This window comes from Pelobates fuscus, chromosome 10 (genome assembly GCF_036172605.1).
Source record: "Pelobates fuscus isolate aPelFus1 chromosome 10, aPelFus1.pri, whole genome shotgun sequence".
NCBI classification, from domain to species: Eukaryota; Metazoa; Chordata; class Amphibia; order Anura; family Pelobatidae; genus Pelobates; species Pelobates fuscus.
Genome location: NC_086326.1, coordinates 62,151,313 through 62,173,773, shown reverse-complemented (window position 1 = coordinate 62,173,773; position 22,461 = coordinate 62,151,313). Strand labels below are relative to the sequence as shown.

Here is a 22,461-nt window from a genome sequence, read left to right as displayed (position 1 = left end):
AGCCCACATGGGCATGTCAACTTATAAACTACGTAGGACGTAGGGCGTTTGTATATATAATATATTTTAGTAGTGATATTAGAAGTAGGGGTATATGTTGTTTTTTTCATATACAATTGTTAAGTGCAATATATACATATTTATAGTATGCAAATTAATATGTATTTGGCGGTAGCACTTTATAAAATATTGCACTAACTATATTAACTACATTATGTATATATGAATATTTACTTTTCAAATTTTCAATACATCCAGAGTTCTCATTATTACTCTAACCCAATATCACTAGCTTCTTAATACTATATTGATTCTATGCCATTTTTACTGAGTTTTACTTACCTCAAGGGAGAGCTTGAGGTAAGTAAAACTCAGTTCCCCTGCAGTCCTTGGCCACTGGCCGGGAGTAACTGCGGCCACTGTTTCGGGAGTCATTGCAAAATATGCTATGACCCCTAAAAGTAACAGTTCAGCTGAAAATATATTTAACTATATCCTCTTTCATAATTAAGAGTATGTTTGTAAACTATCATCTTACATGCCACTGTGGTAATTATATCATTTTAGACAATAAAGCTTAGTACCAATTAAAGGGTAACTGTCCCACCACATTCTTTTTAATATTATGTATACTTATCCCTATAATCAACATACATGTATATATGAGATGTGAAAAAAACATAAATGTAGAAATCCACACCTCCTTATCCAGTAACTGGGCACTTTCCTCTTGGCTACCTGTCAATCATTGTTTCAAGCCCTTTCCTATACATCTTGCTTTTGCAAGGTGTGCCCTGGCTTTGTTTTGAACTGGATTATGATGTAATTGCTAAATCTGTACTGTAAAAATAAAAGAAGAAGTATCTCATTGAAAGCTATCACAAGTTATAGATGATTTTCTCAATGTTTAATTCAATTATGTAAACTTCAGAGAACTGACAGTTCTTCAACTTTTTTTAAGGCAAGATATAATGATGAATATATATGCTCTATGTCATTAAACTTTGGACATGTGGATTGTGAATTTATTGTAGATTACCCCGTTCTCCTATTTCTGGAAAAAGAAAGAATAAGAACATGATTGGAAAGCTGACATTGTTTCAGAAAAAAAAAGACTCCAGTACTAAGGGATGTTTATAGACCCAGTCCAAAAAGAACAAATCTAATTATTTCCAGCTAAAGCTTTGCAATGGAAATGTTAAATAACACAAATCTCATTTGCATATTAATATATTACCTCGACTATTAGGTGCTATAGTCAGAAAGTTTAAGTCAGTCTAGAGACTTTGCAATAAACACCCGGACAGCCTTATTTATATACTATTCCACTTCAATGACTCTGTGTGCCTTCATTGGCTAAGTGTCAGTGACAAAATCACCATTAATTTGCTGTCCTCTAACATCAATCACAAAAATGTGCTCATTTCATTGGACAGGGAATAGTGAAACCGGATTGGGCAAGCAAGCATTACATTGCACACAAGGATTTAGCTTATTGGTCAAGATTCCTGTCATCATTCAAATAATTTTCCCTCCATCGCTCTTATTTTGCCACTTTTCAGAAATCCGAATCACTTCAGCACTTCCAATCTACCGATCTTCGTCACTTCGGGACTTCATCACTTCGGACATTCGTAAGCATCCGAATGGCATGAAATTCGTACTAATGTATATTCAGAACGAAACAAATTACACATGTCTAGTTTTCATAATCCTACCATTCTGACCCGAATTTGCCACTTACATTTGGGATGACCAAAATGTCATAACCTGTATAGGATGCAATATATATATTATATGGCAGTACAGAAGATGACCAATATAAACCTCCCCAGATTGTTATATTTAAATCATTTTCTTTCTTTTTTAAATTTTATAGTTTCTACAGAATCAGCATAGCCTTAAATTAACACTCTATGTACCAGAACCAATACAGTTTAATATAGTTGTTCTGGGGCAAATAGATTTTCCCTGCAGGTTCAGAAGTGCAACAACTGACTTTCACATTTCTGCCTAACACCATCTCTAGTAGAGGTCACTCAGAAAGACACTAGAGGAACTTCCTGGTTGAGGTCCTGCAAAGATTGCAGGACTAACATTCAATGACACCACGCTCTGCTTGGAGACATTAAACACTCCCCATAGAGATGTACTGACTCAATGCATCTCTATGAGGAGATACTGATTGGATGCAGTGTTGTGATTGATGCACAAGCTCAACAGCTCATCAATGCTTATCTATGGGGAAGCATTTAATTGGCTGAGATCATGAGCTAATCACAGCGAGCAAGTACATTTTCTTTTATTATTACTTCTTTGAATGGGACAACAATCTAAATAGCTACTGTAACACTCTAGTGTTAGGAATAAATACTTGTATTCCTAATGCTAGAGTGTTCCACTAGGCATATTCAGAGGAACTCTGTGATATTTAAATAGGCTATCATTAACATGACATTCCAATTACCATAGCGACTTAATCTCATTGTATATGTCATGGTCCATGGACACTATATGAATTCTATTGATTATAGCAGCAATGGTTTATGAAAATGCTTTTCATTAATTTATTTTATTTTTCATTAGTGTGTGAAATTTGTACTAGATGCTGTAAGTGCATTTTATGACTTTGTCTGATAGGCTATAGAAAGAAAATAAAATGTTAAACAAATTATAAAGATGATCAGATTGTGTTTGGATTAATACAATGCCTAATGTCCATTTACATTTATAGTTCTTGGATGTTTATAATTTATTTTCATATTAAAAATGTATGTAATGAGTTTAAACTGTTTTTGTTCCAGATACATATTGACATCATAACAATTTAGTATTGTAGCAAAAAATGTTTTGTTATTAAATTTCACAAGTTTGCAATAAAGTCAGGATTCCAGGTTTCAAACTAATTTGGTAAATTAGTAAAAAAAGAAAGCATGAGGGTGGTATTAATAGCTTGTATTACATTTGTAACTCTTGAGGCTATGTGTTTAGTGATATGCATTTTAAGGTTTGTTCCATACTGATATAATTTAAATCTAAATTAAAAGACAATAAATCATTAGCAGTTTGCTTATTTAACAGCAATAGACATTTCTACACATATTTTCAGTTAGCACGGTCCTCTAGGGTAAACAACATGCACAGTCCTTTGGTTTTCACATAATCCAGGCACTTTATTGGTAAATCCACACAGGAAACAGCAACACAACTAAAGAGACAATAATGTAACAGGTTTCCCTTTAAACAAAAACCTAGCTCGTCTGAGCACTGACTAACTTTCAATTTCCCTCTCTATCAAGGTTTAAACTTAAACCTATCTTAGGTTTCACCAACCTTGTTAAATAGCAACACTCTGCACTCCAGCACTCAGTCACCTTGACTGTTATCCTTCTGCACTCCCAGTGCTCAGTCACCTTGACTGTTATCCTTCTGCACTCCCAGTGCTCAGTCACCTTGACTTTTATCCTTCTGCACTCCCAGTGCTCCGTCACCTTAAATCTTGACACTCTCACAGGAGAGAACAGAGTTTCTCCTACCTGCTTCAGGGAGGAAGCCAGCAATCCCCCTTTACCTGCCTAGTAGGGAGGGTTTATTCCCACTGCTGAAGCTGATTACCTGCAGCTGAGCAGTGGGTTGGAGACAGTCCAAAACCCTGGCCTGGACCTTATTTCTCCCAGATGTGTAAAAACTGAGGAGTGGAGCTCTGGCCCGGCCTGCTCTCCGAATGCTCCACCCCAGGGGCCCATATCTAAACATTCATTTAAGTTATATACACACAACACATACTCCCCCTGGGGTTAAATGTCATATGCCTCTCTAAACAATGGAGTAGAAATATAAACTCTCTCACAAACCACCCCATTCACCTTATCACAAAAGCTTATAGCTATATTTATACAATTTTATAGGAAAACCATTGTATAAAACCGCACATCATTGTTAGTGGCAAACAACAGCAAATCCCCATATCTCTTCATAATTTGTGCGTATGTTATTGAGGTTTGCATGTTTGCAAAAATTCTGTAAACCTCTATTGAGAAAATATAAGGCCAGTTGTCTTTTTACGCTGTTAGAGGTTATTTTCAGAAAGTTTGCCACAAGAGACAAACAGTAGATCATAAAAAGTGAAAAAGAAATCTATTTTATCAGCAGATTTTATTGGTCTATTTCTATGGGCCTAATGGGAGCAAAAAGGACCACATACATTCTGTTTTTGTTTTGGATGTGACATTTCATCTGTCTCTAACATGTAATATAATTAATTTAATGTTGTGGTTAAATACATTGTTTACCACATGTGTTTGTAAGGAGAGAGAGAGAAATTATAACAGTAAACTGTGTATCATGTTGAAATAATGTCATCTGGAGACACAAACTGAAAGAATTAATGTTGAGTGGTTTACAAATGTTTCCAGAACCTTAAAATGGCATTAATTTCCACTTATACATCCTTCATCTTTTAATATATTTTATATTACATCAATCATTAAGGTACTGCTAGGCTTAATGGTTCGTAGTATGGTACTGTAGGAGTTAATGTTTAGTGTAGTGGTTGTTGTCTAGTGTTAGCGTAACGTAAGGGTGATGTTTAGTGATAATTTGGTGTGTTAGGGTAATGTAGGGGGTTATTGTGTAGTGTAGTGTGTTAGAGTAATGTAAGGTGCCTGAGAATGGAATTGGTCGGGCTTTACCTAGGTTTTAATTTTAAATTGCAATTATGAGCTAAACATGGTTTATTTAGCCCCCACTCTTATTCTGAATTATAAATGGCCCACATAGCTATTGGAGTACTACCTCTGCAATTCTCTGCTCCCAGGACCAAATAAACAATTGTCAGTACACATGTAAATTTAAATGAATACTATAGTGTTAAGAATACAAGGCTGTATTGCTAACACTATAATGTCCCTTTGTATGTGCCCTCCTCCCCCTACCCCAGCCAAGTAAAGGGTTAGGAAAATTTTTAAATACTTAACGGATTTCAGCACTGATTTAAAACTCCATGAAACTGCAAGGAGCGCCTCTAGTCGCTCTCTGGCAATCAGCCACTAGAAACAGTCTTAACACTGCATGCAAACATTTCAGTGTCTATAAAATTGAGATGAAGTGGTCTGGGTGCCTATAGTGTTCCTTTAAATAGATGGTCTTCTCTGGGGTTTAACATTAGTAATGGTAAACACAATAAATTATTGTTGATCTAATTTACCTCCCATACAACACCAAACCATGCTTTATATTACATGGAACATATGTGAGTGAATATCAGCATAATAAAAAAAAAAAGTATGGAGCATATGGCATCAATACAATTTTACAGATGGTGATTTTCACAAACAAAACTGCAATTCTGAAAATAAAGACAAAATGTAAGCGTACCTCTTCAATGTCATTATCCAGGGCTATTATTGGTAATGGAACTGACAAATTCTGATTTTCAGATATAGTGGTTCCAACAGGTGACGACTCTAGTATGAAGCCTTGGTATGTGGTAAAAGTAAAGTAGGGAGCCTGATTGTTTTCATCTAGAATATCAATATGAAGATTAGCAAAGGCTGGAAGTGGGTGACCGTTGTCTTGTTCTGCCTATAAAACAAACACATTTGTATTACATAATGAACATTCTATGTAGTTAAAGGAGATCACTAATGAGTAACATTACAGAGTCCACGTTCCTAATGATGCTTATATTAAATATTTCATTACAAAAATAAACAAAATACCACAATAATTACACTCTTTTTTTTTCTCTTAATATATTTTCAATAATTATAAAAATATAGCCACATGGAGCATACTGCATAATTTTCCAACAAACTTCAGCTAAAAGAGCTGACATTTAAAGTCAGCTGAGCCTAATAGGAGATGTATTACAGAAACATATTTTCAAGCTATGTTATCACAAAAGAAAAATAGCAGATGTACTTCTATGTTATGATATTGCTGATCATCCAAAAATATTGGATACAATATTTCCCCACCCCCCTCAGTTTATAAATGTTTTTAGAGTAAACCATTTACAATGAAATGTCTATTTAGGTGTCTGCCGCAAATGCCAAGCATAACAGGTGTGTGATTTTCTGTAGGTGTGCGAGCCAAACGTTTCCAGATGTTATTCATCTAAAATGCCCATGATCCTCAGCGGGACATGTTTAGTATAGATAACAAAAGTTTCACGTCAAAAGTAGTGGACTACTGCAGGGTCATACTAATAAAACATAAAATGTAATAATTTATTTTCACCTACATTTTAATGTTGCAAATATTGATATCTCACTGTTACATATCACAAACTATTGTTTCATTTTCGGTATATAAAATCACAACGTAGAAATAACATTTCCGTTCTATTTGAGCTTTTCACTGTTCTCAAATCATATTTGGCAAAGCAATCACCTGAAATACAGCTGCCTACCTGCAGTCAGAAAAGTAATTTACTATTAATTAAGGTCAGTTGTGCTCAGTGTGTGCTGCATGATATCGCTGCGAGACTCTTGCTAGAAACAATTTCTGACACCTCCAAACATGCAGATTGCTGTTGAATCCCATTTATATAAACAAGAAAGAAATAGTCAGATGGAAATGATAACAAAAGGAAAATAACAACCACTAAGATATAAACGATATAAAGATATCATTCAAGAGACCATACAACAACCACTCTGAAGTTGTATATATCTCTTCTCTGATAGTAATTGCATAGGTCAAAAATTGCATTGCCATAAGTATCAAGCAGTTCTGTGCAGTAGAACAATACTAAAGATGTCAATTGAGGATTACCTTTATTAATAAATAACACACGTTGAGCTAGAGCTATATACATAATGTAAACATAAAACAGCAACCAGTTAAACAAAATGAGCTCTGTGGTAGCATGAGCAATAACCATTCAAATCACATAGGCTATAATTCTGATATACAAACCAAACAGCAACATACACGAAGTTTGAGAGAGGGAAAAATAAATGGCTAAGAGCATGATAAATACGTTTTTAAATATTCTAAAGAAAGTTGAATTATATTGCCACTCAAAAAATGCTGCTTTTACTCAAAATAGTGATATATAAACATTTATCTAAAATGAAATGTGTATTGGGGCATAGTTTTGTGCTTATGTTTTTGTTGAGTATACCTATTATCTTAGCACATTGTTTATTTTGTTTAACTCACAGATGTGGAAAATATTAAGGCAACAACATATATTTTCACCAAATGATAGTTCAGTTATCAACCAATGAGTTATTCAGTTTGGTTAGAGGAATGCATTTATAGAAACACTTCACACACCTAAAGCACTTCAGCTTGCAGAATGCAATAGAAATTATCACATTTATAAATACACCATGTTAAATAAACCAACTGTCAATTAGACATCCAGCCCTCTACTGCCTGCTTGGTTTGGTCAGTGGAACTAGATTCAAGAGGCAGACAATTGCCCAGGGCACTTGCCTTGCAAAGACTTTTAATGGAGCTGCTTTGGGAGGTCAGTAATTGGACAGCCACAGGAGGTCTTGGCTGTAGAGGAAGGGGAGGGCTTGCAAAGGTTGTAGACAAGCGATCAGTAGATTCTGCAAGCCTTTTTTGTTGTTTTTAGAAATACCCCCCAAAAATCCATAATTAAATGCATGCATGCATGTTTTCCATTGGGGTAAATGTGCAAAATACTATTTATTTTTTATTTATTTTTTTATTTGGGCTGTGGAGTTCCCCTAAAGCCTATTTACATGTGGATCCTAGAGATAGGAAATGCTGCACATTTCTTATTTTTGTTTTGTTTTTAGAATGCAGTGTGTGGTTTTTAATTTTAAAAAAATATATAATAATTAGATTCAATTATTTGTGCTTTTACTCATTACATTTATAATCCATGATAGCATGCATATTTAGTAATCATTTTTGACAAGTGGAAAATGTTGTAATAAAGAGAGGAAATTACTGCTACTCAAGGGATTATCTACTCCAGTTGTTGAAACTATTACCTCAAAATAAGTGTGACTTAATTAGCAAACTGCTTACTAAAGGTTCTTAGTAAATGAAATGTTTATAATTACAATATACTGGTGTACTGTAATTATGAAACCAAACTACGGCAAACAATAGAAATCACTGAACAGCATTTTTTATATTGCTTGTAAAAATATAATCCAAATTAAATGTAATTTTTAAAATGTTTAGGTGAATCAAATTTATTTGTAACATAAGTAAAGATGTGTGTCATCAGTAACATTTAACTCTAGTGCTAAATTAGGGATGTAACTTTATTCAGTGGTGGCTGGTGCAGTTTTTTTCATGGAGGAGCGCAAACGCACCACTCCTGGAATATGATCCCACCTGTCTCCCTAACCTATGCCCCTAACTGTTCTGGGGAAACAGTTGAGAACTTTCAGCAGGGGAGAGAGTTAGGAAGGGAGGAATGGATGGACTCAAAACATGGGGCCAAGTAAGGCTGATCAGAGACTGCAGTGAGAAAATGTAGGCATGTAATCAAAGCATGCAGCTGGGATAGGGCTATTAGACTGTTTTCATGTGCCACACTGTGCATCAGAAGCACCAGGCTTAAACAATGTAGCAGGCATACAGTCAAAATGGAGGCTGCATCAGGGAAAATGGAGTCCTGTCGACTCTATCATTGGAGCCATCAGCCTATGCCCCGTAGGCAGGCCTATCATTTAGGACAACATATTAACTGTCCTGAAATGATTCATTGGGAAAATGGATGTCTGTCAGACAGCCAGTGAGGGTAATACACACAAATAGCAATAGAGGTGAATAATAAGGGGAGTTTTAAATTGTGATACTACTGGTGGGGGTTATCCCGGCCCCCACTGGTTGGATAACATACCTGCTACACCACAAAGCTTAGAAGGAGGAAACTCACAAGCCACAGGGCTCATCCAAGCTGGCCTCTGCCTTGAAATTACAGCACAGCTAAACAAGCCTGATAGGTCAGAACTGGAGAGAAGCTGCTCGTGGCTCTCTGCCAGGTCTTCTGGGACCGTCTTGCCAAGAGCAGACCCACACTTACCCCTCCTGAGACAAAGGCAGCCTGTAATGCAGCAGCAGTTGCCTGTAACTCTTCCGGGCTGGGGGCCAAACTGGAGATCCCTCCAAGCCACAGTCCGTATACCCGCGGAGAAGACCACCATCCAGAAGCCCTGGGGACCCACTATCCCACCGCTCGGAGAAGAGGAATCCACGGACTAAGGGCACTGGCTCCCTTCACGGCCCAGAGCCGAAGAGAAAGGAGATTATCATGCTGCGAAAAGCTGACCACTCGCCTGCTACACGTGCAGCACAGCCTGATCTACCAAATGCCAGAGAGGGGACCAGTAACCCAATCTGGAGATGGACTGTCTACTATGGCATGCACTGGGTATTGGTTGAAGACAGCTTACAATGCCTCTTTCAGCTACTTTCCTGTTGCCTGGCAAATGGTCTGACTAATGATATACCTAATGTTGACACTTACTGTTATTACCTAGCCCTCCATTACCTGCCCACACAAGCCCCCACTTTTACTTTCATCAGGTAAACCCGTGCTGGAGATGGACTCTCTCCTCTGGCTTACTTGCAGCAGATGGTGACAAAGCTTGGTGTGTCCTTCCTGTACCAAGAGCAACATGATCCTGCCTTAGTGTACTGAGCCCTCACATCCAATCCATAGACCTATGCCACTATCACCTAGCTAAGCAGATACATATGTTTCTCCTCACCCTACTTTTGTTTAGTTTAGCTACAATTTTTCTACCCAGTGGCTCTACGTTTAACTTGTTTCAGCTTGAGTAGTGAATGTGATAATAGGCCTAACTCTACCTGTCCTTGCTTTATCCACTTGATTACTCTGTCTCTGACTTGATTTTTATACGGACAAGACAGTTTAGCCTGCTCATATCTTGTTATATGTACTTAAAAACTTGCACAGTATTCTTGTTTCTCTGCCCGTGATATCTTACATAAAATTTGCAATAGGCACAACATTACATGTAATCTCTTGTAATGTTTATGACCTTATATGCTCTCACTGAAATCTCTACGCAATGCTTGTATTCACACTTTGTACTGAAAGGCGATAACATTTGTTTCAGCCACACCACTTTGTCCGGAAAAAAAATAATCAATGACGGGTGAATTTCATCCATATGGCAGGTTGGCTTTTATATCAGATATACCAAAGTGCTAAAAATAGGCAAATTAGTGTATTGCAAAGAATATACTGTGACCGAAAGCAAGGAATTGTGCTGGAGGGAGCTTATATATCTCCCCAGATTTTGCAAGGTTTCTACTTTGTGTAATTACCCCCAGGGAAATATGTTGTATTAAAATGAATATTGCACTTTATATAGGTGTATGTTTGGGACCTGGGGTGGAGTACTTGGAGAGTAGGGTAGACCAGTGATCCACAGAGAGCTAAAAGAACATAAAACAGTAAGGTGGATATTTATGTTTATGTATGTTGGGAAATGGACAAGCCATCCAACTCAGTTAGTTTATTATTTTGTTAAGTTAGTGCTCAGAAGAGCAAGGATTTTGTTTTCTTTATTTTGTTACAATTTGTTATACCGTACTGCACATTGTTGAATTTTGGAACCACAATAGAAAGAGCAAGTCCTTTAACTCAGCGTGTGAAGTGTCTCTGAAGCCTGAAAAGACTGTGTGTAACACCCTAATCCCAGGACAAGGTACCAAAGGAAAGGAGTATTTTTGTCACAATACATAATGTAAATATTATGTATATAGTTTGCAGTACGCTGATATGCGCATTATCCCATGATTTATTTCACAGATCAATTAAAAAGTAAAACAATAGAGCAGGTTTCCCCAAAACTCCTGCCCTACAGATGTTGCTGAGCTAAAACTCCCATGATTCTATGAATGAAATAGATAGGCTGAGAATCATGGGAGTTTTAGCTCAGCAACATCTGAAGGGCCGGAAGCCTGCAATAGAGAGAAAGAGAGGATGAGCAGTACAACTTCTATATATATGAAATATTTAATTTATAAAAAGATTTTTTTTTTTTTTTTTTTTAAACTGCTCCTTTTTTTCCTCTCATTAATCAACATTTAGTGACTGTCCCCTAGCCATCAATCATCTCCTGGAATTCTGAATTACAAATCAAAATGAACACACTTGTCTATACCTCAAGTCATTGTTTTTTTGTTTTTTTGGTGATTAGTCTATATGGCAGTTCCGAAATTCCGTGAATTTGTACAATTACCTGACCATCACAAACTTGGAGAAACACTGTTTGGAATTAAATGAATCCCCAAGTCTATAAACCAGACTTCTCTTGAATTCATACAATTGATAAAACACTGAAAATCACCTATAACTTGTCAACCTTATTAAATTTGGTTCCCCTATTTTCTTTTACAATTTCTATAAAAATTTCGTAAATTACTTTATAATCAGTCCATGCAAAGCAAAAAAAGACCAAACATTGTAAATGAGTTAGAGGAATAGAAACATTGTTTCATATTATGTTATATATGCTATCTTATAGACTAATAGGTTTGTGGTCGGTAACATCCAACCCGTGAAATACCTTAAGATTGGAGCAAGTCGGTGTGGGTGTGCCGTAACTGACGTAAGAGGAGGCCTGTGATAAAGAGGGTCCCCTTGGTAGAATTGATTAAAATAAAAGGGGTGATGTGGGTGGGATGAGCTGATCATCATGGCGAAGGTAAGGAGGGGATGGAGGATTTTTTATGTGCCAACGCTAACTCCTCCCACAAATACAGGCCTTTGGCCTTTAAACTTGTGGTTGGTAACATCCAAACCGTGAAATGCCTTGAGATTGGAGCAAGTCGGTGTGGGTGTGCCGAAAATGACGTAAGGGTAGGTCTGTAATAAAGGGGGCAAAAAGGAATGCAGAAAAAACACACTTTATTGCTTAACAGTTATAATACAAGATTCTTGAATACTTTCCTCAATTCTTTCTCTGGATGTGGCATGTATCTATTGTATTCTGTGCTAATTTTTTGTATGATGTGAACGGGTGTATTGGTACTGGATGCAGCTAAATGAGTGACCTGAATAGGCAGTAGGGTCCCAACCTAATCTAATGCATAGGGTGATGTGGAGCATGAATTTGAAAGTGGTGAGCTGACCGCATAGCAGTGTGAACAGTGGTGAATTCAGGTGTCTCTGAAGTGGTGTAGATGAGTGTCTAAAACTTTGACTGGGCACCAGTGATTCTCGGTAGGGAAGAAGGGCACTTCCAGTGCGTGGCCACACTGTTTGGTTTTAGAATGTCTTAACGATAGCATATAATAGTCATTCACCTTTTTTAACTCTTTTATCGTGAGACACAAATGACTATCTGATTGTGAAGTAATCGTGAGTTCCCTGGGTCTCAAAAGAACGTAGAACGCTATGTACATTGTGGTTTTTAAGACCATGTTGGTATGTGGTTAGAATGGTTGTGTATCTATCATATGAGATAAAATCCAGAATTTTGCTCAGTCAGTTGGAACCCTTTTTTGGTTAGTGTGGTGATGTAGTTTGTTGATGCCTTTTTGTATGTTCCTGATGGGGTAAGATGATAAAAAGGGGTTATGGTTTGACATGGTGGTCGTGATATGATGTTGTACACCTGTTAAATAGAGTTTAATAGTGTTGTGTGATAGCTTGAGATGAATGTGGCAAAATGTGGCAAATGTTACCATCATTTGAATTGAACAGTCATGTATATTCTATTCTATTGAGAATCGCTTGAAAATGACCATAGCTCTCTTATAGGTTCTCTTTGTATATATAGATAAGGCTGCCCGTGCCAGTTTCTTGCCATGGGCTAATAGATGGGTCAATCCAGGATTAGGTTGTTGAATTTTGGGTATAGGTTGGGTGTTTGTTGGCAGATGGGTGTAGTGTGAAGAATTCCTGAAATTTGCAACAAGATAATGTGTAAGCGGCTGAGTTATTGTATCCTGGTATGTGTTCGCAGAAAATAAAAAACTGGTGTGAGGCTGCCAACCATGTCAACCTGTAAACTAACTTCATAATAGTCAATGAAAATGACCAACCCTTATTAATTATTTTGCAGGCTCTCATGTTGTCAGTATAACATCTAACCGCCATGTCAGACCATGATTTGTCCCACGTGAATGCAGCTGCTATTATGGGGTCGATTTCAAATAGAGTGGATGTTTCTTGAAAGGAAGGCAACTCAAGTGCTTGTTTAGGTCAGTAGCCCCTCAACCAGTGATTATTGTAAATTGCCGCAAACCCGGTGTTAGTGGCTGCATCCGTCCAGAAAACTGAGGATTTGTCGGATACTGGAGGAATGAACAATGAGCTCCCATTCTAGTGTGCTAGGAATTCTTACCACATGAGCAGATCTGCCCTAGCCAGAGGATGTAAACCCATGGTATTGATATCCGACAGACCTGGTAAAAGGCATAGCTGTCTAGATAGAAAAGATCTCCCTTGAGGAATAATATGCATTGCAAAGTTTAACCCCTTAAGGACCAAACTTCTGGAATAAAAGGGAATCATGACATGTCACACAGGTCATGTGTCCTTAAGGGGTTAATGAACCTAATAAGGATTGTAGGTCCTTACGTGTACAAGTATCCAACTTTAGGAACTTGGCTAATTCTTTGCGAATGCGTTGGAGTTTTTCCTCGGGAAGACTGGCCTGCATAGTATTGGAATCTAGCATGATGCCTAGAAAAATAAGTCTAGTGGTCGGTTCAGTGTTTTTTTCTTGTGAGAGTGGAACACCAAGTGTCGCAAACAGTGCTTAAGTGCTTTTTAAACTTCTAGGTGCATGACTACTGCCTTCCACTATAAGAAAGTCGTCAAGATAGTGTATGACCTTGAAAAACCTAGCGATGTTTAAGAGAAGCCAGCATAGAGTCTCTGTGAATGTGTCAAAGATTTTAGGGCTACTTTTTGCTCCAAACTTAAGTCTAGTAGCGAAGTAATATTTTTCTCTCCACTTAACCTTGTGAACATGCCATAAAGAGAGATGAATGGGTAGTAACTTGAAGGCATTGGTGAAATTGGTTTTGCTTAGCCATGGTGCCCTACCAGCCCTTAGGATTGCTTGTATGGATGAATGAGAGAGCTTAGGTTTGGGGTGGAAGACCAATGATTAATAATTTTTTTATTGGAGTATTTGCGGATAGCTACACCAATTGCGTTGATGCATCAGGAAGAAAAAGGACCTAACAAAAATCCTTGCTTAGTTTCTTTTGCTATGAGAGCATCAACCGTCTGAGTATCATTCTGCAAGCCAAGTGTGAAAACCTTGTAAAAACCTGTGTATTATGTATTCCACCAAGTGAGGGGAAGGGTGAGTTTTCAGGTACTGTTCCAGGTTATGTATATTCACCTCGTCAGTAATTGTTTAAGATTTAAATTTGAATGGCACATTGATCTGCTGTGTGCCCTAAAGCAAATGGAACAAAATGTGCAATAATCTTCAAGCACTAAAAATACATGTTCCTGCATTGAAGTTATTGCAGATTTGTGCCTTTCCCAAGAAAACGATGGTTCGTCTGAGCTTGTCTCTTAAACTTCGCTGGTCAGGCTTGCTAGAGCCAGCTGGGTGATTAATATATGTTGAGAAATCTGCTTCTGAAGAACACAAATTGGTGGAATGGGAGGTGGATAAGCAGATCGCACAAGACGGGGACTTTAAGCCTGCAAAATGCCTGTAGAAGAGCTCTGTGTCCAGCTGGCTCCAGTCGGTATGGATGTTAAATTGGGCCAGAGCTGCTGCTGCCTTTGCGGATACAGACTTCTGGTAGTCTTAGAACATGAAGCCCCCATACTTGTGGCCCAAGTCCACCAACTTGCATTTAGTGATCCAACTCTTCACAACGTTGTGGAAAAACAGAGCATATGACGTCTCTATATAGGCCGAAGCCAAAGACAAACTCAGGAATGGTACGTTTTTTGTTTAGACATGGATCTCTGGCCTTCATCAATACAGCTAAGTCGCCGTAATTGTAAGTTCTTTTTTTCCACAACGTTCTGTGAAGCGATTAACAGAGAGACTAAATTGCTGTCTTTCCGGGGGGACTAGGAGTGATGTGAGTGGAGGAGGTAGTGAAGTGGGAACAAGTGGTACTACCCTGCGTGCTGAGAGGTGCAATTGCCTGTGTAGAAATAGCAGGAGGAGGTTCATTTGGACTTGGCCTTGCCTTCTCCAATTTAGTCAGTCTTTCATTTATGCACTGTAGAGAATACAAAATAGTGTCTAAAGTTCCTTGGATGTTATCAGCTCTATTCGTGTTGAACCCCTGTGAGCTGGTACCCAGTCCAGGATCTTCGGGATGAGCTTAAAGGAGGTTGAAGACATGTTGGGACAGAGAGGAGTCAGAATTTAACCTGTGACACAAAAAAAAGATGATGGCTATAGGACAGGCAATTGACACTCCAGATGTTGTGGACTACATCCCCCATAATGCTCTTACACACATAATGCTGGCAAAGCATTATGGGAGGTGTAGTATAAAACATCTGGAGAGCCGAAGGTTGCCTATGCCTGCTATAGGAGTTAAAAGGATGCAATAGGTATATATTAGAAATGTAATAAAAATATAATGAATAAAAATATATATTTAATTTTTTTTTTTTTTTTTTTACTCTCTCTCATATTTTTCCTTCTATTGTTTTTTTTTTCTTCACTTGATCTGTGAACCATGGTGGGAAAATGCTTCTATCAGTGTATATTATTATAATGTATAATAATGTGTATATATATTATGCAGCATACTCATTGGGACACTTTTATGCCCATTTTTGTTTACCTAATTATGTTCCTGAATTGGAATCTTGGTCAAGACTAACATTCAAAATATTGGTCATGAAAATGTGAAATTTTTGGAAAAATGGTTCAGCTGAGCCAAATTTTCTCCACAGGTATGAGTCTAGATCTCAAAAGAGCTCCATTAAGTCAATGAATGTGATAAAATAAACTAAAGTGCAGGATGCAAGTGGTCACCACGTGAAGGAGAGAATTGTATAATATTATATATAATGTTTAGGACTACTATTATTATGCAATTATTTTCCGATACCTATTCTGCTTTCTGTGTTCTGTTTCTTATATTTATATGCACAGCAGGCTTCCATGTCTTTATCAATACATTTTTTAAAGATATACTAGTAAAAAGAAATTACATTTTGAAAAATAATTCCCACAACTATAGTTCGTCTGCAACAAATGGAAATCCTCTAGAGCACATAAGCAATATTACTGACAATTTATGGATATGTTCGTCTAATTTTTCTATTGCGCTCGAAAGGAAGAAAACGTAAGCTGGAGTGGATTACTAGAACAGAATGGATGTGATTTCTTTCCACAGTTTGTTTTATCTTAACATCTAATTTCAGAAAATCTGGCACATTATTATAAAAGATGGTATATAAATGGTAGCACATATAAAGTACTTCAATAAAGATGATGCTGAGATGGAGCAGATGGAGTGGTATTATACCCACGTAACAAAGGTGATGTGATAAAATTATACAGTAAAATATAAAAGAGCAGACACACAAAACCAATTTACTAACAATTTATAAAATACTACAGGACACAGATAGGATTCACAATGGAGAAACCATTTTCAAAATATGTCTGTAGTTATAGATAAACACTTCTAATCATTTCATTACTAAATAAGAGTTATATTGTTATTTATAAGTGTTACAAACAGGAATGTATAAAGGGGCATTTATTGGACATAGAACATAATTATAAAAGATCAACTGTGAAAACATTACCATGCACATAACAGAGGTAACATTGCTTATTTTCATTTAGTGGTTTAGACGGGATTAATTTCCCAGCCTGAAAGGTTGACATATTGAGAATCTTATGTAGATAAGAGACCTTTGGACATTTGAAATAGAGACGTGAAAACCATATCCTATGCATGTGAATAGAATATGAATAGCCACTTCTACAGTAATGTTGTTTTGCTATATTTTGTGTTTGCATTTGTAACATTTGATTCTTGAAAAGTGTTACATAGAATGCTTTATTAATTCACTATAAACACATGTCCAGTTTATGCATTCAGTATATTATCTGAATATAATTAGAAAATTCTTATGGACAGTAAAAATACTTGGAGAAATATTCTTCCTGATATACCAGTGTAGTTTAGAGGTTTTTCTAACTCTTTTCTTATTTAGTAAATTAATCTGTAACATTTACTATTTAGAAAGATGACATGTTTCGAAATATGACCAGTATGTGTGTAACTTTTTATAAATTAACTCTTAATATATACAGTTGCAAGAAAAAGTATGTGAACCCTTTGGAATGATATGGATTTCTGCACAAATTGGTCATAAAATGTGATCTGATCATCATCTAAGTCACAACAATAGACAATAACAGTCTGCTTAAACCAATAACACACAAAGAATGAAATGTTGCCATTTTTTATTGAACTAATCATGTAAACATTCACAGTGCAGGTGGAAAAAGTATGTGAACCCCTAGACTAATGACATCTCCAAGAGCTAATTGGAGTGAGATGTCAGCCAACTGGAGTCCAATCAATGAGATGAGATTGGAGGTGTTGGTTACAGCTGCCCTGCCCTATAAAAAACACACACCAGTTCTGGGTTTGCTTTTCACAAGAAGCATTGCCTGATGTGAATGATGCCTCGCACAAAAAAGCTCTCAGAAGACCTACGATTAAGAATTGTTGACTTGCATGAAGCTGGAAAGGGTTATAAAAGTATCTCCAAAAGCCTTGCTGATCATCAGTCCACGGTAAGACAAATTGTCTATAAATGGAGAAAGTTCAGCACTGCTGCTACTCTCCCTAGGAGTGGTAGTCCTGTAAAGATGACTGCAAGAGCACAGCACAGACTGCTCAATTAGGTGAAGAAGAATCCTAGAGTGTCAGCTAAAGACTTACAAAAGTCACTGGCAAATGCTAACATCCCTGTTAGCGAATCTACAATACGTAAAGCACTAAACAAGAATGGATTTCATGGGAGGATACCACAGAGGAAACCACTGCTGTCCTAACAAAACATTGCTGCATGTTTACAGTTTGCACAAGAGCACCTGGATGTTCCACAGCAGTACTGGCAAAATATTCTGTGGACAGATGAAACCAAAGTTGAGTTGTTTGGAAGAAACACACAACACTATGTGTGGCGAAAAAAAGGCACAGCACACCAACATCAAAACCTCATCCCAATTGTGAAGTATGGTGGTGGGGGCATCATGGTTGGGGGCTGCTTTGCTGGGTCAGGGCCTGGACGGATTGCTATCATCAAAGGAAAAATGAATTACCAAGTTTAAAAAGACATTTTGCAGGAGAACTTAAGGCCATCTGTCTACCAGCTGATGCTCAACCGAAGATGGGTGTTGCAACAGAACAATGACCCAAAGCATAGAATTAAATCAACAACAGAATGTTAGAAAATACGACTTCTGAAGTGGCCCAGTCAGAGTCCTGACCTCAACCCGATTGAGATGCTGTGGCATGACCTCAAGAAAGCAATTCACACCAGACATCCCAAGAATAGTGCTGAACTGAAACAGTTCTGTAAAGAGGAATGGTCAAGAATTACTCCTGACCGTTGTGCACGTCTGATCTGCAACAACAGGAAACGTTTGGTTGAAGTTATTGCTGCCAAAGGAGGTTCAACCAGTTATTAAATCCAAGGGTTCACATACTTTTCCCACCTGCACTGTGAATGTTTACATGGTGTGTTCAATAAAAACATGGCAACATTTCATTCTTTGTGTGTTATTAGTTTAAGCAGACTGTGATTGTCTATTGTTGTGACTTAGATGATGATCAGATCACATTTTATGACCAATTTGTGCAGAAATCCATATCATTCCAAAGGGTTCACATACTTTTTCTTGCAACTGTATATATATATATAAAAAATGTACTTCTGTATTGTAAGTAATAAAAAGAATAGCAAATTAATTGGTTTACTCATAACTTAAAGGTTTAAATGCACTGTATTTTATGTCATATCCTATGTATTATAATTTGCCCAATAGATATCAAGTTGTTTGTTAAAGGTTTCAGATGTTCCACATTGGCACTGCATATTCAATAATGCATTTGACTTTTGTGTTGAAAACTTGCTTGTATGCATTTCTTAAAAAATGCCCTTTAAACACACAGAGTAAATGGTTGTATTATGATCCAAAGCAGATTAACATATACAGTACTTTTGATCCCACTGACATATATTAGCACATGATCAGCTGACATTGACAACTGCATTATTCAGTTAACTGGAGTTGATCATCACACAAAATTAACTTTGTGTTTCAGTAAAACAAAAGTATGCAAAGTTCATCACTTTGATGGTTATTAAATATCTATATATCTACAAGAATATGGCTATAAATATCTATCTTATCTACAAGAATCCGGGATGGCGATGAGGGCGACTATGGCTCCCTCCTATGCCAAAGCTTATATGTTCTGGTTTGAGCAACAATACATCATGGCTAAATATAGTAATACAATCAATAGTTATCATTGTCATTTTTTTTCTTCTGGGAAGGTACTGCTGAGGTGTGACAGGCATGGTTGATGGTATTAATTAATCTCCAATTCTTGTTCAATTGACTTTAAAATGGGATGATTTATCCATACAATTTCTTGACGTTACAATCTCTAAAACAGAAAAACTTGGATACACTCTACATCGTAAACAGACAGGGTACAATACATTACTGCTTGCTATGAGTTACCATCCACAATAACTTAAGGACTCATTACCCATATCTCAATATCAGATATAATAGTGATCAGATCACTAGGAAAACATAGTTACAAGACATGATGTGCAGATTCCTGGAAAGAGGATATCATCTGCAAATTCTTGATTCAGCCAGGATAAGAGCATCTAAATTATGGCATATTGATATCCAGAAAGAAAAACACATTGAGAACACACAGCCTAATAGGATACATTTGTCACTTACGTGAACAACTAAAATAAGGAAATCCATTAACAAATATTAGGGTGTACTACAATGTGATAAAAGTTTACCATAGTATTTCTGGAATGTCCAGCTATAGGTTGTAAAAGAAATAGAAGTCTCAAACTATTGGAACACAGTGATCCTAAACACTTCTACAAAAAAATTCCTGTCCACCAAAACAGGATGTTTTAAGTTCATGCACTGCTTTCCCACATTCCCACATCGGCAACTAATTCCAATTAAACAGTGCATCATGAATCATGGAATATAATTAATAACATGACCCTGTGGGTTATCATACATGAGCTAAATTAACCTTACCTTGGGGGGTCACATTAGAGGACATCAGTCATCTATTACAACAGAGTTCCATGATCAAGATACAGTAAAACCAATCGCTAAGCATTTTCTGCCTGCTCAAAATATGATACCTACACTAAAATTCATTGCAATTGATTACATTTCACAATGACCAAGAGGAGGAAACATACCAAATTACTTATGCAAAGAAAAGCACAGTGGATGCATTATTGGGACATAGTAGCTCCCCAACAGGTTAAGTAACCAAATAGTTTATTTGTTCTTTTAAGTTAAAGCAGATAATTTACATAATTCATATGGATGCCCTTATATAAGCATATATTTAGTTTATAAAACAGTGAATTAAAAGGATAAAATTGAAGAAAGGTGCTATAATCACCTTGTGTGTGTCACTCAATCCACACAAAATCCAATCGTTATAGTGAGTAAATAGAGAGCACACAGAAATTAACATATAGTAACAAATATGCAGATTACCATTTATCAGGATATATCCTAAAAAACAAAAAACAATAGATCATAGTATAACCTGTATGAATGGTTTTAAAAAATAAACAGACCCGGGGGCGGCGCCTGACTTCCGGTGTGAATGGCGGTGTCTTGCTAGAGCTCCACGCAGCCTGGTCCTACAAAAGCTACTATTAGCCGCAATTAACAACTAAAACTACTCCGGTTACTCACCCTAATACCTACAGTTGGAGGTACGCATAGAAATATGGGCGGAGGACGTAAATCCAAGCAGGGGTCGGCGGTGGCCCCGATCTTCAAAACCCGCAGGCCGGAGGAAGAACACAAGGCCGGGGACCAAAAGGAGTATGACTCCGACTCGACGGCGAGTGACATTAGCCACCACCACAACTCCAATCCTCTCACGAGAGAAGACCTTCGAGGCTTACTGCTTGATATCAAGGCTAACATGGCCGCAGAATTCGCCAAACACCTAGCGCCCATACGAGAAGGCCTCACTGACCTCGTGCAACGCACCAGCTCCCTAGAGGACAAAATGGACGCCACCACTACCAGGGCGGACACACAAGAACAAGCCATCCAAGGGCTCAGAGAACAAGTGAAACAACTTGAAGACGCACAGGAGGACCTCAACAACAGGTCACGTCGGAATAACATACGGATACGAGGTGTACCTGAGGCGATCGATATGGAGTCCCTAGCCTCCACCATTAGGGAAACGTTCTGCAGCCTACTCCCAGAAGCGCCTCCAGCCGAACTCCTATTGGATCGAGCTCACAGGGCCCTGCGAGCCCCTACACCAGGCACAGCCAGGCCGAGAGACGTGATCGTCAGGCTGCACTACTTTCACATTAAAGAGGCCATAATGAGAGCGGCCAGGGACAACCCCCTCCAAATTGAAGGCCACCCGGTAATGTTTTTCCAGGACTTGGCCCCCAGCACTCTGAGAAAACGCAGGGAGCTAAAACCTCTCACCCTGGAACTAACAAGAAGACGAATAAGGTACGCTTGGGGGCACCCGTTTAAACTAACGGTACGCCGCAACAATCAAACATACACCCTGCATGATGTCGCAGATGCACCCAACTTCGCAGAACGACTAGGCCTCCCTTACCCTGCGAACTACAGCGGAGAAGGATCCAACCAGGCCCAGATACCACCTACCAGGAGAGAGGAAGACATCTCCCACCGACGCCGTATACCTCCCGACGACATGAACCCCAGCGCTCAGAATTGATTACCACCGACTAACAAGACAACATCACTTACGAGACTTTCACAAAATACCATGGACTGTATCCACTACCCTATCCAGAGACTTCTACGGCCGACACGCTGAGACTTCCCCAGAGGAAAAGAACCGACTGCCTTCGACGCCACCATCCTCAACATAGCAATTGAAAGATGATCCCCCATTACGGACACTTAAGTATTGTTATTTATTTGTATGACACTACCGACAATCTTTGATACACATAATACGAATGCCTATACGCCCCCGAACACTTATACACCCATAAGCCTTCCAAACACACGGGCCGGCGCCAACCAGCACCCCCTAATGAAATATTTCCATGACAGTATCATACAGGGACCTATCAGGGACATGACACACCCGAGAGATATAGCTCAAGCACCCTAGCTTCTGAATCACTGTACATATGTGACCCCCAGCTTACGAGTTACACACACTAGTGTAACTAGAATCAAAGACATTCTATCTCTGCAGCTCCCCTGATTG

At 37.9% G+C, this 22,461-nt stretch overlaps 1 protein-coding gene across 1 annotated transcript in view; it reads right to left on the bottom strand.

Annotated features, from left to right (window-relative positions):
- The window catches only part of PCDH15 (protocadherin related 15), a 1,410,242-nt gene that overhangs the window by 646,303 nt on the left and 741,478 nt on the right, over positions 1 to 22,461 (bottom strand). Inside the window, exon 11 of the mRNA XM_063435339.1 lies at positions 5,377 to 5,583. Within this exon, the coding sequence (XP_063291409.1) occupies positions 5,377 to 5,583 (207 nt within the window). The remainder of the gene's footprint in view (positions 1 to 5,376; positions 5,584 to 22,461) is intronic.